The 17185-nt window shown below is 44.8% G+C and overlaps 1 protein-coding gene across 11 annotated transcripts in view; it reads right to left on the bottom strand.

The window, feature by feature from the left end:
* Window positions 1-117: 117 nt before the first annotated feature.
* USP54 (ubiquitin specific peptidase 54) overlaps window positions 118-17185 on the bottom strand; it is a 121951-nt gene continuing 104883 nt past the window's right edge. For 9 of the 11 annotated variants that reach the window (XM_014538364.1, XM_014538365.1, XM_014538367.1 and 6 more), the window contains 3 exons: window positions 8665-8783; window positions 3587-3773; window positions 118-1415 (listed from right to left, as the gene is read on the bottom strand). In XM_014538364.1, coding sequence (XP_014393850.1) covers window positions 856-1415; window positions 3587-3773; window positions 8665-8783 — 866 coding nt within the window. In that variant the 3' untranslated portion in view covers window positions 118-855. The remainder of the gene's footprint in view (window positions 1416-3586; window positions 3774-8664; window positions 8784-17185) is intronic. The other 2 variants (XM_014538370.1, XM_014538374.1) reach the window with 2 other exon arrangements.

The raw sequence follows: 17185 nt of genomic DNA, 5'->3' as shown, positions 1-17185 counted from the left end.
CTCAGTGCACGAATTTCATGCACAAAGCATCTAAAAAATATATATGCCAGCCCACACCAATATAAAAGAACAAGAGCATTAAAAAAGGGCTTTAAAAGACAATTAAATGACAAGGAATTAAATAGAACTATATTATAGATTTATTAATGAAAAATACTTTACAAAAACAGTATGTTTGGCCCTAAAATAGGTCAGCTTACTCTGAGGGTTTACAATGGGGACTGAGCAAGTGGCAGTAATGGCTCTGCTGCTGAGACAAGAGGGTGTGTTAGTGTGCCCGACTCCATCTGTTCAGAGGGCAAATGTTGGCAGTTCCGCATTCTAGGCCTAAGGTTTGGGAGCACAGGGAAGGCTGACAGTCTATAACACTTGGGTAGATGGGCTGCCCTGTGGTCAGGACAATGACCACAGGGCTTCATGTCCCTTCAAGAATGGGGGATGGGGAAGACAGGTAATACGGACAGGTAGATAAAATGAAGGGTAGAATTTGGTAATATAGTAGAGGAACAGAGGATCAGGGCTCAGGAACAGGTATGGGCATAAAGTATCCAGGACTAAAATGATGACCTAAGGAATGGCTAGTGTCCAGAGTAATATGGATTCATTTTTAAAGTGGCTCAAATAAAGCCCTAAATAGCAGCTGCTTCCTTTTGCTAGGTGAATGGAAATTAGAATTTCAAATATTCCTTCTCAAAGAGCCACATCACATTAGAGATTCCTGGCACCCTTAGGAGAAACTGCCAGCTCTATGATGAGATGAGATTAGCACAACCCTGGCAGGGATGTAGGGTACGAACTCTGCACAGTACTGTTTAAAAAGAAAGCCGTGGCTCTCGGAGAGGAAATGGGTGACCCTTACCACCTGCTGTGCTGCAGGGCTCTAGCCCTGGTCTGCTCTCTTCTAGGGGCATCTGCTAGAACATACAGAAACTCCTGTCCCCCTGTCCTCCTGGGCCCAGGTTGTGGGGTATAACTGCTCTGCCTCCAGTCATCATCTGGGGGCATATCTACTCTCCGAGGACCAGGGGTTCGAGACCCTGGAACAGGACCCAAATTCCAAGCTGACCTCAGGGGAACATGAAGACTGCTTAATGGTGGGGACACAGGGTGAACAATGGGAGCGGGGGAGGGTGAATGGAAAAGATCTCCCCATGACTGAGCATGAGGAACACGATGGCCCTGGTGTCTTTCTGGTAGTGTGGCAGAGTGGGTTAGCTGAGGCTTGTACCCTGGAGTAGTCAGGAATCTAGCCCCAATATGCTGGTTGGCCTCTGACCACAGTCCCCAAGAGGCATCTGTTCTGTTACGATGGGGGAGACTCCGGTAGTTCAAAGTCGTTCCTGCGTACTTGACCCGTTGGGAAGTTTCACCCCTGTCACACATAGCCAGAAACGGTTGGACACTCCTTGAAGTTCCTGGGAAGAGAAAAGAACCAAAGATTGAGCATCTTCAGTAAACCATTCTCCTTCCCAGATGACCTTCTTGGCTGTTCCTCCCAAATCTCCACCCCTCTAAGAGCATACACACAAGGGGAAGGAGGAGCCTACCTTTGCTTTTAATTTCATTTTTAATTACATCAAAATCAAGTCTCTTACCTTCAACCTTGGCAAATAAAGTAGTCTCCTGGATGCTGCCATACCTCATTCCACTACACACACATACACACACACACACGAATGTCTCCCTAATAATACAAATGCCACACACACACACACACACACACACACACACGAATGTCTCCCTAATAATGCAAATGTATACTCTCATTATGACAGCTCTACTCCTAGAGCCACCACTCCAAAACATCACTCATTTTCTTAACATGGTACCTTCACTCCAGTTAAGCTGTCTCTGCTACATTCTTGCACATTCTGAGATCTCTGCTTTTATTCTCACCTCCCACATATGCAATGTGAAATGTCTTTTCTATATATTAATTCTCCTTTATGTAAAAGAAACAAAATAACTAACTTCAAAAATTACTTCTAAAAAATACTTCCCATTCTTTAATTTTATATCCCATCAACATCTGTACTATTTTGTCATATGATGTATATATGCATATTTTGATTTAGACACTGAGCTTTTTAAGAGTAGAGAGCGGCCTTCTTTCTCCTCTGAATTCACTATAGCATTTGGTGCAGAACAGGCGGCAATAAATGCTGACTGTATGATCAGACGCCTTTAACAATTGTGAAAGGAAGCTGGCTAGCTGGCTGCTCCACAGAATAATAGAAAGTCCACCTATCCAGAAGGCCTGCTTATCCAAAGCTCGCTAAAATGTGGACCCAGCCCTAGCTGGTTTGGCTCAGTGGATAGAACACCGGACTGCGGACTGAAGAGTCCCGGGTTCGATTCCAGACAAGGGCATGTATCTCGGTTGCAGGCTCACTCCCCAGCCCAGTCGGGCCGTGTAGGAGGAAACCAATTGATGTGTCTCTCTCACACGGAAGTTTTTTTTCTCTCTCTCTAAAAAATGAATGGAAAAATATCCTCGGGTGAGGATTAACAACAACAACAACAAAAATGTGGACACAAATATCAACAATATTACTCTATCTTCTGTTCTAGAACCACAACCACCCCCTGCCCTAAGGCATTTATATCCATAAGCCAACGTTTCTTAACCTTAGAACTACTGATATTTGGGGCTGATAATTCTTTGTTTGGGGGATAAAGGAGTGCAGGGAAACTGCCCTGTGCATTGCAGGATGTTTAGCACATCCCTGGCCTCTACCAATTAGATGCTAGTATCACTTCCCCTTTCCCATGAGAATCAGTGCCTTAAACTGTAGATTCAGCCCACAAAGAGGAAAGGAAGCAAATCTCACTATGTACTAGTAGAAAGCCAGATGGATGCTGCCCACCTTCCCCAGGATTGTTTGGATCTGTCTATGTGGCATGGGTCTTCCCAAGACTCCCATTCACTCCATGTCCTCCTAGACCAGTGGTTCTCAACCTTCTGGCCCTTTAAATACAGTTCCTCATGTTGTGACCCAACCATAAAATTATTTTCGTTGCTACTTCATAACTGTAATGTTGCTACTGTTATGAATCGTAATGTAAATATCTGATATGCAGGATGGTCTTAGGCGAACACTGTGAGAGGGACGTTTGACCGCCAAAGGGGTCGCGACCCACAGGTTGAGAACCGCTGTCCTAGACCATCCTTCAACTAAGACTTAGGGGATACAAGGAGAGAAAACTAATAAAGATGATACTTTGTTTTGGGGGGATCCTAGAGACTGGGTATTAACTACCCTGGGTCACTTAAAAGCTTATTCTATCAGGACTGAAGCAGTTCATTTTCATGGGTAGTTAGATTCTGGGAACTCTGGTTTAGACCCTTAGTCTAAGAACCATGTTGCCCAAGAAATGACTCAATCACAATTCATCTAGCTCAATGCTTGATCTTAAAACAATAATTTATGTCCCTTTACAACCCCACCTTGAGACACACACACACACACACACACACACACACACACACACACCCACCCCTACCTATAGTTGGACTAGTTTGAACCTTAGGTCCCTGGAAAGGTACCACATTCTGGCACATAATATTAGACTTGGGGAGAGTTACCTGGGGGTCTATGGGGCTCCCCTGCTATGCTGGGCATCAAGACTTCTGGGGACAGGAGCTGTGGTTGGGGTGGGTAGAGCTGGGGACCAAGGAGAAACACAGGAGGGTCATGAGTGACAGGGAGGGAAGAGGAGCTGGAACAACGGTGCCCGGTTTCCAAAGCCTTTTTCCTTGCGTTTGATGAATCCTTATAATGAGACGACAAAAAACACAGAGATGAGAATTAACACATAGCAGGATATGGTTAGGTAAACACAGCGAGGCAATGAGGGGGAGATGGAGGGAACTAAAGTGCAAACATGCCTTGTTCTGGAAAGGACTCAGTTTACTCAGTCACTCTTCCTGTTAGTCTTGTTAGAAACTCCTGATCACTATAAACTGGAGACACCAAACTGTAGATCCTCTTCTCTTAACTTATCTTCCTCATAGCCTTCACCTTCCCAACCCTACCACCTACGTCTTTAGCAAACTCCTTAATGCTAACAGTAGAATTACAGAGAGAGAAATAGAAATTTAAAAATAAAGAAGAAATGAGAGCAATTATGAAAGCCTGAGAGATTGAAAAAGAAAATTCTATTTTCTCTCTAAATATTGGGAACCAAAATATATATCCTTAAGTGTACAATCAAGAACTCTACTACTAGATTTTCTTTTCTCTCACTGCTACATTCCACAATCTCCTTTTTTGCCTGTCAAGTTTGCACCCACTGATGCTTACCAGTATACCCTGCTTTATACTCCATTAGTCACTCACTTTTGTGGCAAAATCTCAGAAATTTCCCCTTTAACAACTGAAACACTAATATGTACACAAGTGAACCAACATTCTTCCAAACTCCTCCAGGTATCACATTTTTTTAAGTCATCCATACTCAAATGTTGACATTGCCCTTCATTTTGCACCTTTTATCCACAATTCCATTAGTTGCCTTTGCCAAGGACTGTTATTTCTACCAATATGTTTCATATTTCAACTTAACTGGGCCCTGGAGACAAGCTCCGATCTGATCTTCCTATCTCCACTATAGCCTGCTACCTCATTACTGTGGCCTGCACGTTCCTATGTGATATAGCAATGCCAATCTTTCTCACTTATCTCCAACACCATTCCTGCACCTTTTACACTCTAACCTTCTTACTGTTCCTCAAACACGCCACGCTCATCTCACCTTGGGCTCTTTACACTAACTGCTCCTGTTACCTGGACTGCTCTTCCCATGGTGCACACCTTCGTATCACTGAGGCCTCTGATCAAGTATTACTTCCTTAGAGCCGATTTCCCTCCCTACTCTATCAAAAATAACCCTGAGGCCCTGGCTGGTTTGGCTCAGTGGATAGAACTTTGGACTGCGGACTGAAGGGTCCCGGGTTCAATTCCAGTCAAGGGCACATGCCCGGGTTGCGGGCTCGATCCTCACTGGGGGACATGCAGGAGGTGACAGATCAATGACTCTCTCATCATTGATGTTTCTACTTCTCTCTCCCTCTCCCTTTTTCTCTAAAATCAATAAAAAAATATTTTAAAAAAATAACCCTGAGAATAACCAGTTACCTCCTTACTCCTTTTCTCCTCTTGCTTTGTTTTATTCTTCTTTATCATACATTGTCTAGGATTAACTTGTTTATTGTCTTTCTCTCCTAGTAGAATACATTTCTTTTTACTCCAGTATCCCCAGCACTTTGAACATCACCTGGAATATTACAGGCACTTTATAAATATTAAACAAAATAACCTATATGCCAGTATATCTTATTTCCTTTACTAGATTGCAAGTTATTCAAGGACAGAATTTGTGTTGTTTTATCAGTATGCTCACAGCATCTACCATAGCATGGCACATAGGCATTTACCATATAGCCTAAGGACCAGGTACTCTTAGCATGTGACACAAACAACTATTCCTTTCTTCTGGACAGAAGAAAGTGACACCACACTTCCCTGTTTTCCCTCTATCTCTTTGGTCCCTTTTGCCAAGTCCCCTTTTTGAGTTCTTCAGAAGAACTACCTTGAATCTGATACTCTTCAGGGATATATCCTGGTCTTCTCGTTAACAATATTCTTTTCCTCTTTTCAATGGCTATGATGCTCAAATCTCAACTTCAAGCCTATTATGTCTCACATCCAAAGGCCTACCACATATCTCCACTCAAGCTTAACATAGGATGGGCAAAAGCAGGTTTACAGTTATGACTACACAAAACAGAGTTTATTCTTGTATTATTTATTAACTAGAGACTAGAGACCCGGTGCACAAAATTCGTGCACGGGGGGGGGGGGGGGGGGGGGGGGGGGGGGGGGGGTGGTCCTTCAGCCAGCCTGCACCCTCTCCAATCTGGGACCCCTTGAAGGCAGTCAGACATCCCTCTCACAATCCAGGACTGCTGGCTCCCAACCGCTCACCTGCCTGCCTGCCTGATTGCCCCTAACCACTTCTGCCTGCCAGCCTGATCACCACCTAACCACTCCCCTACCAGCCTGATATATGCCTAACTGCACCCCTGCCGATCTGATTGCCCCTAATTGCCCTCCCCTGCAGGCCTGGTCGCCCCCAACTGCCCTCCCCTGCAGGCCTGGTCTCTCCCAACTGCCCTCCCCTGCAGGCCATCTTGTGTCCACATGGGGGCAGCCATCTTGTGTGTTGGAGTGATGGTCAATTTGCATATTACCTCTTTATTATATAGGATTCCCATATGAGCTGTAAACCTACTTTTGCCCCACCCTATATATCCAAAATTGTATAATTCTCTTCCCTCAAATATATTCTTACTTCTCTTCCCTCAAATATATCATTATCAATCAACTCATAATTCCTGGATATGATCTTTGATTCTCCTTTCCCCACATCCACGCAGGCAGGCACCAACCCATTGATTTTTGCTTCCTAACTGGCTCTCCAGTATGTCCACTTCTCTCTATCTTCCCAAACTTCTTACTGTGGTTCATGATATAACCCTTCTTTATATTCTGTCCAGTCTCACTTGTCAACACTCTCCATTCTTCCCTTGTCACACTCTAATCTTTCCATACCAAAGTAGCTTCTTTTAATTCAGTTAGCACCTGCTTCAGGTCCCTTTACCTGTTATATATATAACTAGAGGCCGGGTGCACAAAATTCATGCATGGCGGGGGGGGGGGCCCCTCAGTCTGGCCTGCACCCTCTCACAATCCGGGACCCCTTGGGGGATGTCCAATTGCCGGTTTAAGCCTGATCCCCATGGAATTGTGCCTAAACCAGCAGTCAGACATCCCTCTCACAATCCGGGATGCTGCATGCACCAGTGACCATACTTTTCATACAGGTGAAAGGCATCTTGCTGTTGTATGGGCAGCTATATTTTTTGTCCTGATTATAAAAAGTAGTACATAACATGATCCTTCTGAGACAGTAGTACCATTTTCCCCAGCCAGGTAATTGGCTTTGTCACATAGTTATAAGTGTCAGAATTAGGGCCAATCACAAAATGTGCAAGCCAGAGTCCATGTATGTCATTGCTGCATCATCCTGTTTTTCAGTGTTAGAATAGCCTTGCCAACTTTTAATTTTTAAATCTAAGGGATTGTTCCCAATATATAGGGTAGGGTCCCTAGGCCTGGCTGGCGATCAGGGCTGATCTGTGGGGCAACCAGCAGGGCAAGTGGGAGGCCCCCACTGGCACCCGCCTTGGCTGGCAGCCTGGCGCCGCCCACTCACCGGCCCGTTTCATTAGTTCTTTTTATTTTTATGCCACATATTTAAAACCTGTTTTTAAATCTATATTGAACTAATCTGGTGAACAAGGTTCAATGCACTGGTGCTTTGCCTCTTGACCTCTGTTGTAATGAAAACTCAACTTGCTTTGGGCAATTGTGTGAACTTCTCAAAAGGCACAATTTATAAACCCAGCCACTGAAACTATTTGAGTTTGTGATCTCTGTTAATGTGGATGTCCCTGTCCCTTTCACCTACAGATTACCGCATTAATTATGTAAGAAAGGCCTCAGGCCCGGCTGGCATGGCTCAGTGGTTGAGCATCGACTTATGAACCAGGAGGTCACGGTTCAATTCCCAGTCAGGGCACATACAAGAATCAACCAATGAATGCATAAATAAGTGGAATGACAAATTGATCTTTCTCTCTCTTTCTCTCTCTCTCTCTCTCTCATCAATAAATAACAAATTAAAAAAAGAAAGGCCTCAGAAGGAGGATTTTAAAATCTTTTTTTTTTTTTTTTGCTAATGCAAATGCTTCATTTCAACTTGAAAGCACACTGGACTTCACTCAATCATGTACTGAGATGGAGAGGAAAAGGCAAAACAACATTCCATCCCATCTCTTCCTTTGATTAGTGCAATGGGTTCTGACCCAAATCAGCAGCCATTGCTTCTTAGAGACCCCTCTCAAGCTACTAGGATTCTTCTCACCCTGGGCAGCCCTATAATACACCTTGCAGAACTGCTACAGGGAAGGGACATTCCTCTGGGTTCCAACTAAATGTGTCAATAAAATCATAATTATGTGTCCTCATTTTTGCTGAGTGCACATAACTTTCCCCAAAATTACAACCTTCAGTTTCTTCTTCCCCTTCACTTACACCATATTTTACCTAGCAAGAGAAAGAGGTGCTCTGAATAGACAGACACTTACAAAACTGTGAGAAGAGACTGGGACCTCCACCCTCTCTAAGACAACAGTGCCGCTGAGATTACATGAGATGCAGCAAAAATTCTCTGCACTGTGTTTATCCCCATACTCCCTGCTGGGGCCTCAGCAAGGGGTAGCCTTCAAATACACAGACACACATAGATAAACACATAAAACCAGACCTATGGTTTCCCCACAGATCCTGTCCCCAGGGATTTGGGAGAGAATAAGGTAAGAGTTACTAGTAGAGACCTGAATTAGATGTATTTGAAAGGTAGTGCCCAAGTGGCAATCTCCTCTCACTCAAAAGAAGCTCAATCACAGACCTTGTTTTCATCTAATAGCCCCACGTTACCATGCCCCTGCCTTACCACCAAGCCAACCGCTCATATTGCCACAATTTCTTCCCCAACATACCACCCCATGACCAGCACTTTAGCACCTGAAACTGCTACCTGAGAAGCTGGCACTGTGCTGGCTTCATGGAGACTCTGCTCCATTTCTGCTGTTGGGGTCTTTGAGAGACCTAGGCCAGGGGCTGAGTGCAACCTTCTTCCCATGTCATCTGCAGAGCCTGAGGAGGGAAAGGTAAATACAAGTTGAAGCCATCCCTTTTCTTGGAGCCTAAACTCTGAGCCTCACAGCACAAAATTCAGGAGTTGTTTCATTAAATAACAAATATGCATCCCTAAATCTAATTGAGGGTATGCTCCTGCAATGTAGAAACAGGAGTTTCAGAATATGGGTTGTTTCTTATAGGCCACAAGAAGGTCTCAGATCACAGGCCTTGAAGAACCTCGTAGAGAAGGGGCTCTGTGGAGAGATAGCTTAATGTCCCCATCTTGCCTCATTTCATTTTTGTAAACATTAACTTTGCTTCTGTCAAGACTTGGGCCCAAGACATATACATATATATATCTATATATCTATATATATATCTATATATAGATATATATATATATATGAAATTTTCCAACACAGTGATTCTCTAGAGCATCTGTGATGACAAAGAAACTGTTATCTATAGTCTAGTTAGAAACTGAAATGATCGAATAATCATCTATCAAACCTCCTCATTTTACATTATGGGAAAATAAGTTCCATGGTCTGACAGGTAGTAAGTACTTTAACCAGTATTAAAATTCAAGTCTCTCAATTTTTGCTTCCTAATATTATGAATAGGAGCTCTTCAGTAATATTTTGTATGTGTAATGCTCTTTTATTTCCATTAGCTTCTCTCAGTCACTTAAATTTTTTTTTAATATATTCTATTGATTTTCTACAGAGAGGAAGGGAGAGGGACAGAGTTAGAAACATCGATGAGAGAGAAACATCAACCAGCCGCCTCCTGCACGCCCCCCACCAGGGATGTGCCCGCAACCAAGGTACATGCCCTCGACCGGAATCGAACCCGGGACCCTTGAGTCCGCAGGCCAACGCTCTATCCACTGAGCCAAACCGGTTCTGGCACTTAAATTTTTTTTAAAAAAATATTTTTTTACTAGAGGCCTGGTGCACAAAATTCATGCATGGGGGTGTGTGTATCCCTCAGCCCAACCTGCACTCTCTCCAATCTGGGACCCCTCGAGGGATGTGTGACTGCCCGTTTAGGCCCGATCCCGGTGGGCAGTCTGACATCCCTCTCACAATCCAGGACTGCTGGCTCCCAACCACTCGCCTGCCTGCCTGCCCCTAACCGCTTCTGCCTTCCAGCCTGATCACCCCAGAACCACTCCCCTGCCAGCCTGATCAATGCCTAACTGCTCCCCTGCCAGCCCAATAGCCCCTAACTGCCCTCCCCTGCAGGCCTGGTCGCCCCCAACTGCCCTCCCTTGCAGGCCTAGTCCCTACCAACTGCCCTCCCCTGCTGGCCTGATCGCCCCCAACTGCCCTCCCCTGCTGGCCATCTTGTGTCCACATGGGGGCGGCCATCTTGTGTGTTGGAGTGGTGGTCAATTTGCATATCACCTCTTTATATAGTATTATTGATTTCAGAGAAAAAGGGAGAGGGGGAAAGAGAGAGAGAGAGAGAGAGGGAGAAAGAGAGAGAGAGAGAGTAACATCAATGATCATAGAGAATCACTGATTGGTTGCCTCCTACACACCCCACACTAGGAATCGAGCCTGTAACCCGGGCATGTGCCCTGACCAGGTATCCAACTGTGACCTCCTGGTTCATAGGTTGAAGCTTAACCCCTGAGCTATGCCAGCTGGGCTCAATCACTTAAATTCTAAACAATCACTAAATGCTTACCTCTTCCTCAAAATCTTGCTAGACTGTTAAGAACTGCTACAAACTGGATATGTGACTTCCAAGGGGCTTGCCCCAATGTAACTAAATAAGTCTTCCATTCTAAAGATGCACATGCCCCTGACCTGTATTTGATATATCTATGCCTATTGCCAATTCCTGTCTTGATTTGGTATTTTGATTTTATATGCTATCAGGCTGACACATGTTATTGCTGATATTAAGCTAGAAGACCAGTTATTTTTTAATGTTTCCTGGAGCTTAAATGTAGTTGTTCTAAAACTACCTGATTCATCTAGGAGCTTTAAAAAATACAGCTTCCTGTACCTCTCCACAGACCTACTGATTCGGAATCTTTGTGGTTAGAGCATAGAAATATGTACTTATTTATTTTAAATATGTTTTTATTGATTTGAGAGAGAGAAAAAGGGAGGAAAGAGGGAGAGAAATATTGATGAGAGAGAAACATCGAACGGCTGCATCCTCCATACCCGCTACTGGGGATTGAGCCCGCAACTTTGGCATCCACCCCAACTTGGGAGGGATTTTCATGAAGTATTGTTAAGATGAAAAAAACAACAACCTGTAATATTATCCCCCCCAAAAAAACACTATATGTCGATCTACATAAGATTTTATAAACAGTAAAATACAGAAATATGCACATTACATTATTACCTGGGAAGGTGGGAATAAAAGGTAGGGATTAATGTGAGGGGAGGAGAGAGAAACAGTAAAATTATCCATAATAAAAACAGCATGTGTGCTATGATCCCATTTATATAAAATTATTTCTTTGTGTTTTTTTTTAAAGCTACTCATCAGGTGACTATGATGGGCAGTCAGATTTAAGAATTACAGCTACGATGATTAGAATCTGGTGCTCCTCTAGTCAAGTCAAGCATGATTCTCTAGACAGGAGGTGGCTATTGAAACCTCCTGAAGCAGCGGTCACCAACCGGTGGTCTGTGGACCACTGGTGGTCCGTGAAGTCCAAAAGGTTGGCGACTGCTGTCCTGAAGGGAGTAGACTCTGATTCCTTTAAAGATATTTAAGCAGAGGTGGAGGTGGCCGTCTGTTAAGAGTACTGTTGAGGGATTTCTGGATTTGATAGATGGTAGAATTAAGATAATGTCTACTACCGATAAAGAGTAACAAGAAAGACTACCAGGCATTATGTACTTTCTGATATAAGAAGTTTAAAGTCCTACCTATGAAATTTTTTTTAAAAATGGAATCTGATTTTAATCAAGCCTCTAGCCCTAAGTACCAGGTTATAGGAAAAACAGGGGCTAGAAGAACATGTTTACAAAATTTTTAAAAAGCTCTACTAGAATATAATCAATAAAATCTAGAATGCGGAGGATAAATGATGAAATTTTTTCAACAAATAAATGGGGGTAAAAGAGAAAGGAATCTTACAGGTCTTAAAAAAAAAAGCCTTGAAGCAAATCAGCAAAATGCAATGTGAGAATCTTGTTTGGATTCTGATTTGAAGTAAACCAACTGTGAAAAGACATCAAAGGGACAACTGAAAAAATATGAATACTGGTAACTGCATTATATTAAGAAATTATTGTTACTTTTACATGTAATGTTATCGTTTTGCCTTTTAAAAGTCTTTATTTCTTTGAGATAGATTCTAAACTATCTATAATAATAAAAGCGTAGCCCTAACTGGTTTGGCTCAGTGAATAGAGCATCGGCCTGCGGACTCAAGGGTCCCAGGTTCGATTCCGGTCAAGGGCATGTACCTTGGTTATGGGCACATCCCCAGTGGGGAGTGTGCAAGAGGCAGCTGATTGATGTTTCTCAAAAAATAATAATAATAAAAGTGTAATATGCTAATTAGACCAGACAGCTGAACGACCTTCCAGACGTCCTTCCAGACGAAGCCAGGGCTGCGAGTGCTGAGGGAGCCGCTGTGGCTGCGAGGGCTGAGCCCCTTGCACGAATTTTGTGCATTGGGCCTCTAGTCTATAATAATAAAAGCATAATAAACTAATTAGACCAGACGTCCTTCCGGACGACCTTCCAAATGAAGCCGGGGCTGCAGCCACAGGATCAAGGCAGCCGCTGCGGCTGTGAGGGAGAAATCCAGGCAGCCGCTGTGGCTGTGAAGGCCTACTCTTGCATGAATTTCGTGCATCAGGCCTCTAGTTTATAGATGAAATGTCTGGGGATTTGCATTAAAATAATCCAGCGGGAAAAGGGGAGGGTGCTATAGCTAAATCAATTATTGGCCATCCTATATAATAAAAGCCTAATATGCTAAGTGTCTGACCATTCGTTCGACTGTTCAACCAGTCGCAATGATGCGCACTGACCACCAGAAGGCAGACGTTCCAACTGGTAGGTTAGCTTGCTGCTTGGGTTGGGCCGATCAGGACTTGGGGAGATGGGCCAGGCACGCCCTGGAGCCCTCCCGCAGTCCTTCCATGACTCCAATCATGCACCAGTGGGGTCCCTTGGCCTGGCCTGCGCCCTCTCACAGTCCTGGACCCCTCAGGGGATGTCGGAGAGCCGGTTTCGGCCTGACCCCCACAGGCCAGGCCGAGGGCCCCCACTGGTGCACGAATCCATTCATCGGGCCTCTAGTATGTTAATAATTGGCCAATATAATCACCATCCATTAGTGATAAGTACATGGGAGTGGGGAGTATTATAACATTTTACTCTTAACTTTTAAATATATTTGAAAATTTTCCATGACAAAAGGTTATTTTTTATTTTTTGGATAAGGTCTGCCCAACTTCAAAGAAAGAATACAGGTCAAGGTCAATCCTATATAATAAAAGTCTAATATGCTAAGTGTCCAGTTGTCCATTCAACCAATCAAAGCCTAATATGCTAATGATATGCTAAGGCCGCTCAACTGCTTGCTATAATGTGCACTGATCACCAGGGGGCAGACACTTCGACTGGTAGGTTAGCTTGGTGCTGGGGTTGGGCTGATCAGGACTGAGCAAGACAGGCGGGCTAGAGCCCTCTCGTGGTCCCTCTCTGGCTAGCCAACCTCCCACGTCCCTCCCTGGCCCCAATCATGCACCAGTGGGGTCACTCAGCCTGGCCTACGCCCTCTCGCAATCCGAGACCCGTTGGGGTATGTCGGAGAGCCGGTTTTGGCACGATCCCGAAGGCCAGGCCGATGGACTCCACTGGTGCACGAATTCGTGCACTGGGCCTCTAGTGTTTTTATAAATCTTTAGGTACTTCTGGTCACAAAAACAGTATATTATATTATCCCATTTATATAAAATGTCATAAAATGTCTCAAATAGGCAAATTTATACACAGAAAATAGATTAGAGGTTGCCTGGGCTGGGGAAAAGGGGTAGGAGGAAATGGGTAGTGATCACTAATGGATACAGGCTTTCTTTTTGGGGTGATGAAACACTTTAAAATTGTGGTGATGGACGACTCTGTGAATAAAATAAAAACCTCTGAATTGTACAGTTTAAGTTAATTGTATGGTATGTAAATTATCTATAATAATAAAAGTGTAATATGTTAATTAGACCGGATGTCCTTCCGGACAAAGAGGGGCTGCGAGAGAAGCCCGAGTCCCGGGTGCCTGCCGGCGGCCAGAGGGAAGTCCAGGTCCAGGTTGCCTGCCAGTGACTGGAGGGAAGCCTGGGTCCCGGGTGTCAGAGGGAAGCCGGAGCCAGCAGCCGGGGGAAGGAAGGCCTACTCTTGCACAAATTTCATGCATTGGGCCTCTACTTGTATTATATACCTGAAAGTTGCTAAGAGAGTAGATCTTAAGGAGTAGATCTTAAATGTTCTCAATACAAAAGACATTGTAATTATGTGTGGTGATGGTTGTGTTAACTAACCTTATTGTGGTAATCATTTCATAATATATACATGTATCAAACCATCACATTATACACTTTAAATGTACACGATGTTATCTGTTATTTTATGTATCAATAAAGATGTGGGGGGAAAAGTAATTTGGTGTTTAATAAATACTCTCTAATAAGGACTCCCCCAAAGATATATTTTGTCATATATGAATGGTAATTGGCATTTTCCTTCATCAGTAACTACCTGATTTATTCCACTTCATCATTTTTATGTCATGTCAGTTCTTTGTTTTTTAAACACGTCAGCTTTTTTTTTTCCTCACCAGAGGACACACTTTTATTTATTTTAGAGAGAGGGGGACATTGATGTGAGAGGGAAACATCAATTGGTTACCTTGTGCATGGCCCCGACTGGGGATTGAACCCACAACCTGGGTATGTGCCTGAACCAGGAATTGAATCCGTGGCCTTTCAACAGACGATGCTCCAAGCATATAGGACAATGCTCCAACCAATTGAGCCACACCAGCCAGGGTTCATGTCAGTTCTTAAAAGACACAATTTAAAACAGACTCTAACCAAAATAAAGGCTAGTTTGGTTTGGCAAGTATTTTGAGAACTGACTCATTAGATAGATTTTTAAAATTTGTTTTTGTTCAGTGTTAAAGAAAAAAAAATTAATGATTGGTAGGTACTCTTTCATATTGATTTTAGGAGTATAATCCTTGAACTTCTGAGTTTAGAAGGCTAATTTGCCAATATATATCAAGAGAGTTTTTAAAAGTTTATAACCTTCAACTAGGTTATTACTCTTCTAAAAGTTATTCTAAGGAGCTTATCAGAAATGTGGTCAAATACTTAAGTTTAAAGATACTCACCACAGGATATTATTAAAATATTGGAAATAGCCTAAATAATCAACCATATCATAATGATCGTGCTTCTTGTAAAAGTAAAACAAAATATAGTATATAGTAAATATGTATAAAAAACAAAGCCAGGCCCTGGCCAGTTTTGCTCAGTGGTCAGAGCATCAGCCTGAGGACCAAAGGGTTAAGGGTTCAATTCCAGTCAAGGGCATGTACCTCGGTTACAGGTTCAAACCTGACCCCCAGTTGGGGCGTGTGTGGAACCAATCAGTGTCTCTCTCACATCAATGTTTTTCTCTCTCTCTCCTCTCTCCTCTCTCTCTCTCTTCCCTCCCTCTCTCCCTCCCTTCCACTCACTCTCAAAAAAAAAAAAAAAAATCAATGGAAAAATATCCTTACTCCTGGGGTGAGGATTAAAAAAATAATAATAAAAACAAAGCCAGAAGTAAACTCATGAAATTTTAAGAGTGGGATTATGGGATTATCAATAATGTTTATTACTTTCTATATTTTAAAACTATTCACAGTAAAAAATGTTGCTATTTTGGGTAATATAAGTTCTTTATTGTTTTGCTTTGTTTTTATAATATAATGTTTGACAGTCAATTAGTTAATTATATTTTAACTAGAGGCCCAGTGCACAGGTTCGTGCACTGGTGGGGTCCCTCAGCATGGCCTGCAGGGATTGGGCCAAAACTGGCAGTCCAACGCCACCTGCCACTCCTGCTCATCCCGGCCCCGCTGCACCTGCCGCCGCCACCACTCGGTAGGCTTGCTGTCATTCTGCTGCGGTCTCCAGGCTGTGGCAGCCGGCTGTGAGCCCTGCATCTGGCACCCGTCTGTCAGCTGAGCAGCGCTCCTGCTGTGGAGCACACTGACCACCAAGGGGCAACTCCTGCTTTGAGAGTCTGCCCCCTGGTAGTTAGTGTGCGTCATGGCGACCAGTCGACCGGTCATTTGGTCGGTTAGGCTTTTATTTATATAGACTAGAGCAGCAGTCACCAACCCATGGTCCATAGATCACTGGTGGTCCATGAGGTCCAAAAGGTTGGCGACCACTGGACTAGAGGCCCGATGCATGGATTGGTGCACACTGAAAGGAAATTAATTAGAAGGTGGCTAGCAGGGCGGGACAGGGCGGGACAGGGCGAGACGGGCCGGACACTCCCTGGAGCCAACCTCCCTGGTCTCCCAGGCTCGAAGGGCATCTGCGGAGTGAACGGGATCCCTCTGGCAGGTGGGGTCCCTCGGCCTGGGCTGCGGGGATCAGGCCAAAACCGGCAGTCCAACATCCCCTGAGGGGTCCCAGAGTGCATGACGGCACTCTGCAATGTTACTGTCACTCGGCAGCTCCTGCGTTGAGCATCTGCCTCCTGGTGGTCAGTGTGTGTCATAGCTACCAGTCGAATGGTCGCCTAGGCTTTTATAGATAGACTGGGGGCCCGGTGCACAAAAATTTGTGCACTCGGGGGGGGGAGGGGGGGTCCCTTAGCCCGGCCTGTGCCCTCTCGCAGTCTGGGACCCCTTGGGAGATAACGACCTGCTGGCTTAGGCCTGCTCCCAGGTGGCAGAGGGCAGGCCCAATCCCTAGGTGCAGCCCCTGGTTGGGCTCAGAGCAGGGCTGATTGGGGAGTTGGGGCGCCGCCCCCTGTCATGCACAGAGCAGGGCGGATTGGGAGGTTGCGATGCCACCCTCAGTCACGCTCAGGGTAGGGCCGATTGGGGGGTTGGGGCACCGCCCCCTGTCACACTCAAGGCAGGGTCGATGGGGAGGTTGCAGCGCCACCCCCTGTCACGCACAGAGCAGGGCCAATCAGGGGGTTGGGCACTGCCCCCTGTCATGCACAGAGCAGGGCCCATCAGGGGGGTTGGGGCTCCGTACCCTGTCACGCACAGAGCAGGGCCAATCAGGGGGTTGGGCACTGCCCCCTGTCACACACAGAGCAGGGCCGATCAGGGGGTTGGGGCGCCACCACTGTCACACTCGGGGCAGGGCTGATGGAGAGGTTATGGCTCTACCCTGTCACACACAGAGCAAGGCCCGTGG

This window comes from Myotis brandtii, unplaced genomic scaffold, assembly GCF_000412655.1.
Source record: "Myotis brandtii unplaced genomic scaffold, ASM41265v1 scaffold190, whole genome shotgun sequence".
In the NCBI taxonomy this organism is placed as follows: Eukaryota; Metazoa; Chordata; class Mammalia; order Chiroptera; family Vespertilionidae; genus Myotis; species Myotis brandtii.
The sequence above is the reverse complement of the archived record's forward strand: the minus strand, read 5'-3'. Positions and strand labels throughout refer to the sequence as shown.